At 33.8% G+C, this 15536-nt stretch overlaps 1 protein-coding gene and 1 long non-coding RNA gene across 4 annotated transcripts; one reads left to right on the top strand and one right to left on the bottom strand.

Annotated features, from left to right (window-relative positions):
* Positions 1–734: 734 nt before the first annotated feature.
* Positions 735–1851, bottom strand: LOC112769012 (germin-like protein subfamily 3 member 4). Its single transcript, XM_025813404.3, has one exon. The coding sequence runs from the start codon at positions 1672–1674 to the stop codon at positions 997–999; it is 678 nt and encodes a 225-aa protein (XP_025669189.1). The 5' UTR covers positions 1675–1851; the 3' UTR covers positions 735–996.
* Positions 1852–7862: 6011 nt separating this feature from the next.
* Positions 7863–14954, top strand: LOC112773184 (uncharacterized). 3 transcript variants are annotated; one of them, XR_011875888.1, is made up of 6 exons: positions 7914–8254; positions 9008–9093; positions 10665–10737; positions 10835–10889; positions 10971–11093; positions 13539–13835. It is a non-coding gene; the product is annotated as an uncharacterized lncRNA (long non-coding RNA). The 3 variants fall into 3 exon arrangements; XR_011875889.1 differs by lacking the exons at positions 10665–10737; positions 10835–10889; positions 10971–11093 and adding an exon at positions 14788–14954 and having other exon boundaries at positions 7863–8254; positions 13539–14698; XR_011875890.1 differs by lacking the exons at positions 10665–10737; positions 10835–10889 and having other exon boundaries at positions 7884–8254; positions 10938–11093.
* Positions 14955–15536: the final 582 nt, after the last annotated feature.

Below are 15536 nucleotides of genomic sequence, written 5' to 3'. Positions count from 1 at the left end.
AATATTGATTTGAGAGTTGAGACTATTTTGTTTTTAAAGTAAAAAAAGTATCACTTAGATTCTTTAAGATAGTAAACAGTGGATATGTATATTTTTCTGCCAATAAATAGTGTGGAATAAAATAGAATTGTTTACATATTTTATTATTTACAGTGATGCATGTCTCGTTACTATCACATGAGCAGAAAAACGATATAATTTTAGACAGTGAAATATTTATTATTTTTTGAGTTTTCATATATCCTTTATCAACTGCTCTCTATTTATCACAAATCCTATCAAAATAAGAGAAGTTTCGCTGCAAAAGTTGTTATCTACATGATTATCTTTTATAGATAGACACGTTAGAGTAATTAACAGTACATATAAGCATGACCATTAGATTTTAGTTGATGAATTGATAGAAGGACATCATGTGTTTACCATTTACTATCTTAAAGGACCAAATTAGTAATTTTTTTAGAGACTAATTTGTTCGAAATCAAAATCTTCATCAACTTAATTATTACTTTACTCTATTTTTAATATCTTTCCTACACAACAAACAAATATTATCATTGTGTTTAATAATACTTAATCTACTTAGCTATTGTTGGTATTAACTCTACTTACCAAAACAAATCAAGAAAAAAGTTCAATTCGTGAGAACTAATCCGCTCTAAATAGCTCTAGTGAAGCAGTAGCTAGTTATATTTACAGCTGTTTAAAAAGGGGAAAAAAAAAACACATTGTCATTAATAGACACAATTTAGGAAGTAAAATTCCTTTCACACTTTAGTCATCAATTGTAAACTACATGTTATTCTTGGCAAGTTCTTGTCTTCAAAATATTAATTGGAAGGATATATAAGTTACATTTGAACCTAGCTATAACAATCTCATTCCCCGGAATAGTACACACAGCATGCTTTCATGAATTAATAGAAAAATTGAAACAAATAAATTGAACTAGACAGTATTTAGTAGGTCATGAAACATCACAGCAGCTTGGAGTAGCTAGCTGTAAATCCTTTCTAGTTCCGGCGAGGAGTCAGGAACTTCCAACTTAGAAAGCGAAACAATTCTCCTCTTTAGCTTCTCTATTGATTCCAAAGTGTGATCAAAATAAGTAGGGTTAAGGGAAACAAGCCCTGGATTCTGACTATTGAACACAGAGAAAAAAGTAGCATCCTCAAAACCATGACTTAGGGAGAAATGGAACAATCCCTTGGGGAACACGAAAACATCTCCAACTCTTAGATACTTCTGGAAGATCTGGTTTTTCGTGTCGATGAATCCGGCAATCAAAGCACCTTTGGAGACGAAGATCATCTCGGTTGCTCTAGGATGGTAATGGAAGTTATCCAGGCCGTCCCTGTCGATGCCAGTTCTGCCAATTGAGAGGCCAAGAGTGTTCAGGCCGGAAAACTCGGCCGCCCCGACAATTTTTATTGATGCTCCGAAAATGTCGGCCGTGCCGGGGTTGCTTAGTTCATCGGTCTTGAAATCTTGAGCAGTTACATTGGCTGGGTTTTTGCAGGGTAAGCCGTTGATGAAAATGGTCTGAGTTTTGGGTGGAACTGCTGGACATGTGTCCTGTAAATTATCACAATCTGAACTGCCAATTTGGAGATTGGTAAGGGCAACAAACATGAACAAAAAGAAAAGGTAATAATAATAAGCAAAAGATTTCATCTTGTATTATTGTATATATTTCTCTCCAATTGTTTACTGTATATTTTTTTTTTCTTGAGTTCATCTTTATACATTTGTTAAGGCATAATAACTATATATGGGTGTTGCATGTTGATGTTTAATTAGCCACTTGCTAATGTGTGTTTCTTGAGGATTTTGCAAAAAGTGCAAGTAATGAGAGTCTTGGAGTTTACTTCTGGGTTTGGACTGAAGTGTAATGTAAGAAGTGCTTTGCTTGAAACTGAAAGCAAATCTAATTCAACATCACGTCCTATAACCAAATTCCAACCGTTATTTTTGAAACTTCAAGGTTGTGTCATGTGAACTTCCATTGATTAGTTACCGATAGCGTTGGTAACTAGAACCACAGTAGAAGCTATTTAAAGAATGACCTTGTTTCGACCCCAGAAATCTAAGTGTAACGGTGACTATGATTTCTGGATTCTGGAGTTCAGCGGTTCGAGACTTTAGGAGAGACTGACTGGTGAGGAAGAATTGTTGAGTGACATTGAGAGAGAACGACGAAAAAGAATTTAGAATTAGAGTCACCGTTAACAGAAATCAAAGACCTTAGGCCAATTAGTATGGTGGGTTGTGTGTATAAGGTTATCTCTAAGGTGTTAGTGAGGCGAATGCGAAATGTGATGCCAGGCTTAGTAGGTGAGACCCAAAGTGCGTTTGTGCAAGGCAGAAAAATTCATGATGGGGCTTTGATAGCCTGTGAAACTGTACAGTGGATTAAGGCTAGAAGAAGAAGCTCAGCGATAATTAAACTGGACTTTCAGAAGGCATATGACAGGGTCAAATGGAGTTTTTTGGATATAGTTCTGCAGAAGATGGGTTTTGGCCAGAAGTGGCGGGGCTGGATTAAGGAATGTGTTAGCTCTGCGTCCATGTCGGTGCTTATAAATGGATCCCCTTCTAAGCCTTTCAAAATGGAAAGGGGTCTACGACAAGGAGATCCGTTATCGCCCTTTCTGTTTGTACTAGTTGTTGATGTCCTTCATCGGATGATCGGAGAGGCGGTAACAAATGGGCGCATTTCCCCACTGTTGGTTGGACGAGATCACATTGAGCTGTTGCACTTGCAGTTTGCGGATGATACTATACTGTTCTGCCCTCCAGAGGAAGAGACTATAAGGAATTATAAGCGATTATTGCGTTGCTTTGAACTGATGTCCGGGTTGAGTATCAATTTTGAGAAGTCCAGTTTCATTCCAGTTAATTGTGAACAGCATTGGACGGGACAGATGTGTCAGCTATTGGGATGTAAGGAAGCCTCTCTACTAGTCCGATACCTTGGAATTTCTCTGGGAGCGAATCCAAGGTTAGTTAAGACTTGGAAACCGGTGATTGATAAGGTGGAAGAAAAGTTGATCTTGTGGAAGGCGAAGACTCTCAATAAAGCGGGCAAACTAGTTCTCATCAAATCCGTCCTCAATAGTTTGCCTATATACTATCTCAGCCTATACAAGATGCCAAAGGCAGTTGCAGAAAAGTTGATCTCGTTGCAAAGACGGTTCTTATGGAGTAAGGAGGATGGGAAGATAGGGATGCCACTAGTAAGATGGGAGATAGTGATGGCTCCTAGAAAGGCGGGTGGATTAGGAGTGGGAGACGCAGTAATTAGGAATACAGCCCTTTTGTTCAAGTGGTGGTGGAGATTTTCGAAAGAAGATTTCCCTTTATGGAAGAGAGTAGTATGCTCTTGTAACAACATGAATCCCTCTGCGATGCTGTGTGGTCAGCCTGTTCCTGCAAGAGGGGGCCCTTGGAGAGATATCTGTCAGCTCCAGATCAGAGAGCCACAAATCAGAAAAAAGATGATCAGAGGCTTATCTATGGATGTAGGGAATGGCAGAACAATCAAGTTCTGGGAGGATGTCTGGCTACCTGGTGGGAGGTTGAAAGAGATGTTTCCTAGACTGTTCTCGGTTTCAAACCTCACAGGATCTGTTATAGGGGAATGCGGATTTTGGGATGGGTTAGAATGGATCTGGAGTCTCCAGTGGAGGAGAGAACTATTTCAGTGGGAGCAGGAACTTCTACACCAACTCCATGAGGTCTTGCAGTCAGTAAAGATAACAACTGAGAGGGAGGACAGGGTGGTCTGGAAATATGATAAAACAGGTATTTTTACTACTAACTCCTTTGTGCAGGTGATGCAGGAAGCAGCTCTCCCGGAGGAAATTACTAGCTATAGCTTTACTAGTGCTATTTGGAAGGGATTCGTTCCGCCAAGGGTTGAGCTATTTTCGTGGTTTGTTTTGGTTGAGAGGGTGAACACTAAAGAGAGACTATGCAAACTAGGTGTCATTGACCAGCATGATAATTTATGTGTTCTATGTTGTAAGTCTGTTGAGTCTGCTGCTCATCTTTTTATTAGCTGTGAGATCACTTGGCAGGTGTGGTGTGCATGGCTATTCGCCCTTGGCAGGATATGGACTATGCCGAGTACACTAAAACAACACTTTGAGAGCTGGACGAATGCTTCGTCTAGGAAGAATGAGCGGAGGCGGTGGCTGATTGGGTTCTTTGCTGTTATCTGGGCAATTTGGCTAGAAAGGAATGGTAGAGTCTTCAACAATAAAGGCTCAGGGGTGATGGAAATAATAAACAGATCCTTTATGCTCTCCGACGAGTGGCTTGGTGGTGAATCTCTTGGTTGTTGATGGCAATGCCGAAGATGACTAGAGGGTGTTTACTTATTGAGTTATTCAATGATGGGTTGTACGTTGAGTAGCCTGTTACTTATGTTTCTTATTGCTCCATCTTGTTGTGTTGAGCACTTTTTATTTCAAAAAAAAAAAATCAGTTTCTAATTTTTTAATAAATTATACATTTATCCTTTTTAAAAGTAACTATAGTTAATTATAGTTAAGATAGTAACTCAAATTAAAAGTAAATATCTAATTAAGATGTGACACATCATAAGAGTAATTTATATATTATTTTAGGGAAGATTGGATAAAATTCACCTATCCTAGTGTGTCAATACTTCATGTATTACTTTTTTATTTATTGTGTGTAAAAATAATAAAAGTAAAATTAGTTAAGGTGATAAGTAATTTATAATTTAATTAATAAATCTTAGGTTTAAATGTTGAAAATAGTAAAAAATTTATTGTGTCAATAAGATGAAGTATAAAACTCATTTTAAATGGTCAAACTCAAATAAGATATCACGTCAATTTTTTGGCCTAGTTTCTATTTTGGTTGAGAGGTTCGTCTATTGTCTGGTAAAGCACACGCAATTAACGTTGACAAAGAGATTAGAACCTTTATACCCACTCCTACAGTATTATATCCTTTTTTATTGTGTCAGTACTATAGAAGTTCAATACATAGTCCTGATTTAAAAAAAAGATAGTAGACGAGGTATCTAGCTGGTGGGATCTTTTTCTTACGGTCACGTCCTTTTCAGTATGATCATTGATAAGTATTTAAGTGTATACACGGAGTATACGAGTAATCAATATTAACAAAATAGGTTTCTTGTGATCCAAGTATATATAAAAGTTCAACTTTCAGTTGGTAATGACTGGTTGATAATGTTTCTTTTTTCCTACTTTATACCTATCCAATAGTTTTGCTGTTACAAATACCTGAGTAAATTCATTTGTGGTATAGAAAATTGTCATAGATGTATGTATTTGGAATATGATGTACATTTGTGGTATAGAAAAGTGTACGTGATACTATAAGAACCCAGTGCCAATGGCAGCAATAGTATAAAAAGTATGGAAAAGTTTTCAAGTATACCAGTACATCTTGGACGTTCTAAGTGCAGCATTGTAAAAACAAGTGCCCCACTATAATTTGAAATTTTTTTAGTTGTATATAATAATAATATTTATTTAATCGCATTAGATTATTAGATTTGACCCCACAATAATTTTTTACTCAACTTTTGATATTTAACCGTCAATTTAAGAATTTTATATTAGATATTCGTTAGAATGATCAATTCTCAGATTTAAACGAAATTAGTGTTATTTCTTAGAAATCAATTCAAAAGAGTATTATTTATCTTCTTTTGAAATTAGCTTTAATTTTTGCATAGCAATGACATTAATTGAAATAACTTTTTTAACTATGAATATCAATAAAAGTCTGCTTCTAGTTCTGTTGGGAAGTGAATTTTTAAATAATTGTTTAGTAATATATATAGAAAGAAAAAAATTTTGATGGTAGTATTAAGAAAAAAATTACTTAATTTTTTAAAAATATAAAACCTAAAACAATAGAATTCTAAATTATATATTATTATTTAAATTACTATTTTAGTATTTTAATTGGTATATTAGATATTTTGAAGGCTAACCGTATTTTACAATAATAAAATATAATCATAACAATAATCATGCTATATGTACATAAAAAATAACTACTCATATAAAATATATATTAAAATACAAAATACACATTGAAAATAAGTTAAACAATAATGTATTTATACACAACTATATAATAGTTAATAGAAAATTTAATATTTAATTTTTTTGTGTATATATTATTTTTAGGGCAAATCACAATAATAAGCTAAGGGGAGTAAAATTTTACACGAATTAGCCAAAACGAAAACTGCTTCATGAATCCACCAATGCACGTTTATATGTAGTTCGAACCAGCTAAATTCGAACTCCATTTCTACATAATTTGAACCAGGTGGGTTCGAATTATACACAAACACACGCACACACTAATTCGAACCAGGTGGGATCGAATTACACACAGTAATTCCTATGCTGTTAAAAAATTACACAATAAACGTGCATTGGTGGATTCACGAAGCAGTTTTCGTTTTGGCTGATTTGTGTAATTTTAGTCTGCCATTGACTTATATGTGTTTTTTACCCTTATTTTTATTATAAAAATTATTGTCATGTTATATAAATTTTGCCCCATACATTATAAAAATTTTCTGGATCTGTGAGTGAGTACATCAGTATTTCAGTTATTTTTAATCGTCGATCTTAATTATATATATTATATATATTTTTTGTAATTAAAATCAACAGCTAAAAATTACTGAAATACCAATATACCGAAATACTTAAAAATTTTCCAAAAGTATGCTTGTAGTGCAACAGTGCAACCTTCTCTTTTTGAAGCGCAAGGATTTTCTTCCAGCTCTCTTGACCAACGTTTGAGGCCATTGATGTGATTCATAGTTAACATCCAAAATAATTTAGTAATTAACGTGGTTCTGAGTGAAGCATATGTCACTAACAAACAACAACAAATATTTCACTATGAAATATGAATTAGGTACAAATAAGTAATAACTCCATCTAATAAACCAAAATTTCTGATGAGATATAAAAATAATGACTAAACTACTCAAATCAAATTCAAGTCTCACATACACTCAAAATACTTATTGTTATTAAATCAATTGATGTATTTTCTCAATTCTCAAAAGAAGTAAATAAAAACAAAATAATTTTCACCAAATACAAATTAAATAGAAGACATAAAATTAACACAAATCTTCTTTAACCAAAAGAGATCAGATACACCAAACATTTGGTATACAAAATATAAAAATACACAAAATACAAGTCTAGAACTTCATTAACTACATTGGGGTATGGTGTATCTTTTATGTTTGGAATAGTTTTATTTATAGAGTTTTACAAATACTTATAGAAAGTCATCTACCACAGCATATCAACTATCAAACCATCAACCATTTAATATTTTTTTTTTATCAAAGATAGAAAACTCGAACTCCCAACCTCTTAATTGAATATGGGAAGATTATGCCATTTGAACTATAACTCATTGGCAACCATTTAATATTATTATTATTGATTATGCTATATATTTGTAAAATTTTCTAAAATTCTCATGATCTTATTTCATAAAAATAAATATCTAGATATTATAACAAAAAAATAAAAAAAATAAGTAAATAAAAGTAACTAAAAAATCTAGAAAGATAGTATCTAGAAAAAAAAGTATAAGTAGATAATGAAAATATTAAACAATGTGAATAATGGATATATCGGATGTTCAATTCACTTGGTGTGCGGATGGTTATTCTAATATTAAGATTTAGGTGAGTAATTTGAAGTGTAGTGTGTTTTACTTGAATTGGGCTAATTTTAGAGCCCGTTATTCATATTGTTCAAAAAAGTCATTGGTTACCTAACATAACCCTATCTAAAAATATCTATAATATCCAAGAACTAGAATTCTCTCTAATAATTAAAATTTATATTAGAGTTCAAAAAATCCTCTTCTTAATTTTTAAGACTGAGTCACTGAATCAAAGAGAAGAGAAGAGAATGGTGACAAAATCTTAAATTCTCCACTGCCGGTTCTGCCACCGTTGCAGTCGTCGGTTCTGCTATCGTTTCTGCCACAGTTGTCGCAGGAAGCTTCTTAATTGAGTCACCTCTTCTATCAACCTTATGGTTTTAGATCTGTTTGCTTTGTAGTTACGGTTGTCGCTGCAGTTTCTGTCGTCGTTGTTGCCGCAATTTTTGCATCGTTTTTGCTGTAGTTGCTGCAGTCGAAAGCTTCTGAATCGAGTCACTGTTTCAGATCTGTTTTCTCTTTCGAGCTGCTGTTGGTATTCTTCTTCTTCTTCTCCATATTTCACTTGTCCCTGTTTCTTAAATATATGCTATTAGAGTTAAAATCTTATACCAATGAGATTGTTCTGTTCTTCTTCAATGGTGAATCCTACCTTAGTCACGAATGTTGCCATGCATTGCTTACTTCTTTGGGTTTCACTGTTGAAGAAACTGATATCTTACGAGACTAATGGGATGCTGCTGCTACTTCTGATTATGATTCAGCTCCTACTTCCGCACTTCTTCCACCTGCAAAATGCCTTATACAGATAAATAAAATATATATAGTGGAGAAATATTTGAGAATTTATTGATCTTTGTATTTGCTATGCTCTTATATGAACGTTTTGTCATGGATCTTAATTTATAAACTAATAATATTTTCCCATACATGGTAATAGAGATAGAAGTTTAGTTAAATTATATTTTATTTTCTTCCGTTAGTACTTTGTTCCAATTTTTTGATTCACACTTTATATAATTGTGTTATTAATAATATAATTAAACTAGCTAATTGATAAATAAGTAGCTGAAACTTTGGTTTGTAGTATTTTTTTATTACTCAGTGCTGAAACGCTTTGATATTCACAAAATTTTTCTTTTTGCTCTTTTATTTATCTGAAGTGTTACATTGAAAATCACCACCAATAAATATGATCTAATTTTCTAAAGCAATTCAAAGCAGGCTGATTGTTTTTACAACTTTTGTTTCTCGTTAGTTGCTCTGACATTGATATTGTTTGACCCAGGTATGGAGAATCTGGCCTTTGGGACAACCAATTCATCAGTTTATGAATGCATTCACTGACCGTGATTTTGATTTTTTAATTCTCAGGTACTTTACACTTTCTTTTTTGTTTAAATCAAATTTAAGAGCATATACTTATGATGAACATTAGTTCCATCTGGTTTCCTTTTATGATAAACTTTCTTTTCTCAACCACTTCTCACTTTTACTGGGATGTGCATTTTCTATTTGGTTGTCTTCTGGTTATAATGATCAACCCTTGCTCCTTTTGCGAGAATATTGAGTCTAGGAATTGGAGATACAATGATATTTGGCCTACATGGTTATTGATTATGCTTTATGAAGGATAAATAAACTGTGCATTATTATTATTATTATTATGGAAAAAGGTGTTGTTCAGTTGTTGTTAGTAGGGCTGAAAGTGAGTCGAGTCAAGCTCAAGCTCGGCTCACGAAAATTGAGCTTGGCTCACGGCTCGACTCATTAACAATCGAGCATATTTCTTAAGTTCAAGCTCGGCTCACCAAAAGCTCACGAGTTGGCTCGAGCTCACGAGTTGGCTCAAATAAGAGAAACATAGATACATAATCTATAATTTTATATCAATAAATTATAACTTATATATTTTTAAAAATATTTGAAAAGATCAATTTTATATATTGTTTATCTATCAATAAATTATAAATTTTTTATTTATGTCCTATATTAAAATTATATGTAAAAAATAAATATAAATATTAAATAATTAAGTGTTGGAAATACATGTATGCCCTAGATCCAATCTGTTATTGGCTCTAGTGCAAGTGTGTATGTCCAACATTAAGATTGTTATAATATATATAATCGAGCCAGCTCATGAGCTAATGAGTTGAGCTTATCCAAGCTCAAGCTCGGCTCATTTAATTTATGAGCTCAATTTCAGGCTCAAACTTGGCTCACCAGCTCACGAGCTTAACTTATCGAGCTGTTAACGAGTCGAGCTCGAGTTGGCTCTTGGCTTGACTCACTTCTAGCCCTAGCTGTCAGTTTTGACTATTTTGTACATGCATCATTAATTGGGCACAAGTATGGTGTTCTAAGGTGGAGTAAAACTGGCAGTAAGTATTATTTTTTCTTAATGATCTTTAACTTCTGTTTGTTTGTGTAAAATCCAGTAAAACGGTAATTAATTAAATAATAAATTAAATAAAAGTAAATATGGTTAGAAAATTTAGCAATTAGAATTTGATAATTTAAATATGGTATTTGGACTCAGTGAATTTTTCTGAGTCGAAAAACATAATTTTCTGCGTAAAAACGTGCACTAGAATTTTGACCAGCAGTACCGATCGAGATCTGTCTGGTACTGCAACTGAGAAAATTGATTATAAATAAATAATGTTAAGAAATTAGGATTTATAATTAGGGAATGTAGAAATATTTAAAATGCGATTTAAAATACTAATACTAAAGATTTTGGCTCAAAGCTGGGCCAACGGACTAAACCAAGTGAATTGGGCCCAAGTGGATCCAAGCCCAGCATATATAGGCCTTAACTTAAGGCCATTTAGCCACCACAACCCTCATTTAGTGTGGTTGTTGCTGAAATGAAAAGAGAGATGAGAAGAGAGAAACCCTAACTCTCTTTGATCTTCAAATCATCATAACTTTCTCTCTAGAACTCCGATTGACGAGCCGTTTGTGGCCACGCGTTGCTCTTCGCCTCCTCTTCGAGTCAATCTAAGTTTTGTGGTGAGTATCTAACTTTTCTCTTCCCAGTTTCGATTTTTCTCTTATATTTCGAATTTGGTTTGGGTTTTGAGGAAATCTTGTGATTTTGGTTGTTTAGGAGTTTTCTAGTATGAGTCATTGGTGATATTCATCACAAAATTTCGTAGGTTAAGGTAAGAAACCCTCTAACCCTTGTGATTTATCATTTTTATGAACCCTAGGTTGATGTATATATGTGAAATTGGTTATGTTAGTGTATTTGGTGATTTTGGTGCACAATTGGGAGGCTGGTGTTGCTTGTGGAGCCTTGGTGAGGCTTGAAGCTAAGAGTTGGTGGAGACTCTCAAGAAGAAGCTCAATTATTTTGGCTACAAGAGGTACGATTTAAGTCTCATTTAAGTACGGTGTGGTGTGATGAGAATTCCTAGGCTAGATGCCCCTAGGATTAAGTTTGGATTGTGTAAATGGTTGGTACTAATATGCATAGTTGATATGTAATGTAAATTAATGATTGGATTGAGAATTGTGTGAATTGTATGTTTGGTGTGTTGAGAATTTGATGAATTGGATAATGAGTATTAGTTTGTGGAATATGCATTTAAATTGTGAATTTGGGCTAGAGGTCGTGAATTTTGGGCCGTAGGCCGGAAAGAGGTAAGGAAGGTAAGTTAATGTGTGTGTTTTGTGATGATATAAGAGATTGGATGGATCTTTGATATTGAATGTGTGAATAATTGGTTTGATTATTGAACAGTAAGGTTTGAGAAATTGAGGTGTGGAATTTGATAGTTTTGGGTGAAATTATATGGATGACGTAGGTTTGGTTTTAGTTGAGTACGTAATGTGAATGTGATTGGGTTGTGGTCATTTGGATGAGTGGAAATGAATTTGACTTGTGAGCATTGGAAAAATTGGTGATTTCTATTTTTGGGTAGAAACTGATTTTTGACCAACTTTGGCAGTCCGTAACTCGGTCTACGGAGTTTGGAATTCTTCAAAATTGGATTTTTATGAAAGTTTATTCAACGATCTTTCCAACGGTTCAGAAATAGATGAAAAAGAAATTTTGTAGAAGAAGTTATGTGTGTTGGAAGTTGGGGTTTAAAAATGTAATTCTGCAGCTTTTTAACTTAGTAAAAATTTTGGAATATCAAGCTTCCACGCGCACGCGTGGCTGACGCGCACGCATCAATCTCGATTCTTACTCACCCACGCGTGCGCCTGACTGACGCGTACGCATCGCTGCACTGTTGCGAGTAGCACAAAACACACCCACGCGTACGCGTGCGCATCGAGGGACGCTCACGCGTCACTCTACTTTTTCAGCCTTCCACGCATGCACGTGGGCGATGTGCACGCGTGACCTTGTTTTCGGCAGAAATTGATTTTTTGAGTTTTAAAGTCGAATTTCAGACTTCTAAGCCTCCACTTTCATCCTTTAAGCCCTAAATGTTTATAGTATGCCTAGTAATGAAAAGAAGTTAGGACATGTGGTAACTTGTGGATGAAGTAAAGTGAGAACCAATGATGAATAATGAGTAATGATAATTGTATGAGTTGATAAGGATGAAGGTGAAAGTACTGTGTACAGTATGAGCCGGATGGCTGTGATAAGAATTGAATTATGGCTGAGTATGTATATGTATATGATTAATGACTAAATGATGTAATTGAATAATGATGATGATTATTGAATGAGATAATTTGAGCTCCATGGGTAGACGCAGTGGTGTTGATTCCACTTGCTCCGGGTTTGGTTTGCAACTCCTGGGGTAGATGCAGTGGTTAGCCCCCACTTGCTCCTAGTTGAGGTTGATTTGAGATTTGAGAAATTATCTGAGTTTTGGATTTCCTTGGGTAGATGCAGTGGGTCGGCTCCACTTGCTCCAGGTTGAGATCCGAGATTCTGCTGACCCTATGTCGTAAGCATGGCTGGACACTGTGAAAGTTCCGGATGAGCTCGCCCCTGTGAATAAACACTAGTGTGGGTGTTGTGTGATTATGATTATGATTGTGGATAACTCGAGTTAGGAATGCACGACAGAGGGACAGTCCAACGGTTAGCTACCAGGACTTGTCGGGTTGGCTTTATAACCGACAGATGAGACTCATCAGGCATAGGGTAGGCATATATGCTATATCATATATGCTATGTTACCTGATTATGTGCTACTTGTTTGACTTGTACTTTAATTGTGTATTACTTGCCTGTATTGCTTGTGTTTGTACAACTGAGAGGTTCCTCATGCTGGTGTCGGTAGACGCTGAGGGCTGTTCTTGATGAGATGAGTTGATGATGTAATTGAATAATGATGATGATTATTGAATGAGATAATTCGAGCTCTCTGGGTAGACGCAGTAAAGTGATTTCACTTGCTCCAGGTAGAGAATGAGATAATTTGAGTTCCCTGGGTAGATGCAGTGAAGTGATTTCACTGCTCTAGGTTGATATTGAGATAATTTGAGTTCCCTGGGTAGACACAGTGAAGTGATTTCACTTGCTCCAGGTGAGAATATGAAATATTGATATAGAATTGTTGAGACAAAGTAACTGGTGATGGTTTGGCTTATGATTCCGATTCTGATTTGTCGTAGAGTTAGAAAGTTGGGAAGCATAAGGAATATGAATTAAATTTAGCATTCCTTTATGATAATTGCCTATTTATGGATTAGCGAGAACATAGAATGAATATTTGGTGAAAGGAAGTCTAGGATGCTTAGTGAGTTTTTATTACAATACATTGTATTTATTTGGCACTTTTACTGTACTGAGAACCCATGGGTCGGGAGTTCTCATTCCGTATATATCTCTTGTTTTTCAGATGCAGGTCCAGGTGCTCAGAAGTGAGCTGTGGTTCATCTAAGAGGTGGCGAAGAATTTTATATTCTCTACTTTATATTTTGCTTAGAATCTTTCCACCTTTATTTGGAAAAACTTATATTATGTATTAGACTCTTTTAAACTTGCCTATAGAGGCTCTTATGTTTTTTTTGGGAGAGATTAGGATACTGTTGTCAACTACTTTCATACTATACCCTAGCCGGCTTAAACTTCGCGGGTCGCGACTAGTGGCTATTTACTTATGTTATATATATATCTATATACTGTCATTCTCTTATTCTCCTTTATACCTTTATTTATATATCGCTTTCGGCTTCACGCTTTAACTTTTAGTTGTCGATACGTGAGTGATACGACTTCGCAATTTTATTTTTACTCCTTTCAGGCTTCTCGATTAATACTCCTTTCAATTATACTTATAATTATGTATTAAAAATTCACCTGAGAGTCATACCACCATAATATCATTGACTTATGACTCGAGTATAAGGATTTGAATATTAGGGTGTTACAATTTGCGTTATATAATTTGATATGAATAGCAGCTTTTCTACTTCTTAGTAATGAAACTTTGTTGACGGCAATGGTGTTTTTTAAAAAAGGTCATCTAAACGGAATTGTGTATTTGAGTTTTTTTTGTCCGAGTCATAGTTTTTATTCATATTTTTGTTAGAAATTTAAAACTTGTTAAGTTTTTTTAAATAAAATTACTAAATTGATGATAAATAAAATTTTAAATAAATATATGTTCAATTTTTATTATGCTGGTAGAAAAATGTAAAGAATTTTCTTATCTTGGATTTGCTGTTTTATGATGCTTTTGCACATTTATTTTGGTTCAGGATTTTGTAAGGTTAGTAATAGCATATGAGGTGTTCCTAAATTGGATATTATAAATGATGAAATTTTTTTGATTTATTATCAGTTTGTGCATACCTTCTACCTGATTTTCTATCCTCTTATTCATGTTTTAGTGTCTTCTTTTATTTAATTTAATTGATCATATTATTTTTTAATTTTTTGACAGATAATAATTATAAATAAAATGAATATTGATTTGTATTCTGTTTTGTTTTGATATGTTTCCCTGTGGTACTGATGAGGGCATATCTAGTGATTTTGATTCTGATGACTATTCAGGTATAGCACCAACTTATCTCTTAAATTTAATGAGTTATTAATTTATGATTTACTTGCTCAAACATTGTTCTATTGTTTGATTTGTACAGAGAGTAATGAGGAAGAGGCTACATTGAATTTCAAAGATAATGGTTGATAGTTCTACTCAATCCAAAATGTATTATTTACTTGTAAAACAATATTATATACAATTAAATTTGGAACTATTAACATTGAAATTTTTTTTATATATAAAGTTATGTCTTATATGAAAGAATTGTGTTATGAAAGATTTAGTTTTTAAATTTTGATATTAAAAAATAAATTTTTAATTTAAAGGTATGTAAATGAGATGAGATTAATGAATGTTTTGAAATTAAGAATAAATAAATAATTACAGAATTTGTGTAGATTTGAAAATCTCACAAATAGTTAATTTTTGTTAAATCAGAAAATTAATTTGTGAAAATTTTAAACTGCCACAAAAGTGATTTAAAACCACCACATAAATCCAATATAAAATCCTCACTAAACACACGCAAAACTCCCACTGAATAGATCGTGGAGGTTTTTAAAAACTCTCACAAAAGACCTCGTGGCACCTCAAATTTTGGGAATTTTAGAAATCCCTCACAAACCATTTGGTGGAGATTATAAACCTCCATAAATAAGAAAAAAAAAATCACAAATAAATAAAAACCTTGTAGTGAGACTTGTGGGAAGTTGTACACGAAGGGTTCATTATGCTAGATAATCAAGCAACACTTTCCGTTGCAGAAAAGAAGAAATTGAAAGAAGAGCAACAAGGAAATTATATTGCTCTATGCTTCCTCCAACAAGCTGTAACGAAGACAATCTT

This window comes from Arachis hypogaea, chromosome 18, assembly GCF_003086295.3.
Source record: "Arachis hypogaea cultivar Tifrunner chromosome 18, arahy.Tifrunner.gnm2.J5K5, whole genome shotgun sequence".
Classification (NCBI taxonomy): domain Eukaryota; kingdom Viridiplantae; phylum Streptophyta; class Magnoliopsida; order Fabales; family Fabaceae; genus Arachis; species Arachis hypogaea.
The sequence above is the reverse complement of the archived record's forward strand: the minus strand, read 5'-3'. Positions and strand labels throughout refer to the sequence as shown.

Bases quoted from the DNA above. Each gene is read 5' to 3' on its own strand.
- LOC112769012 (XM_025813404.3), bottom strand. From the start codon at position 1,674: ATGAAATCTTTTGCTTATTATTATTACCTTTTCTTTTTGTTCATGTTT.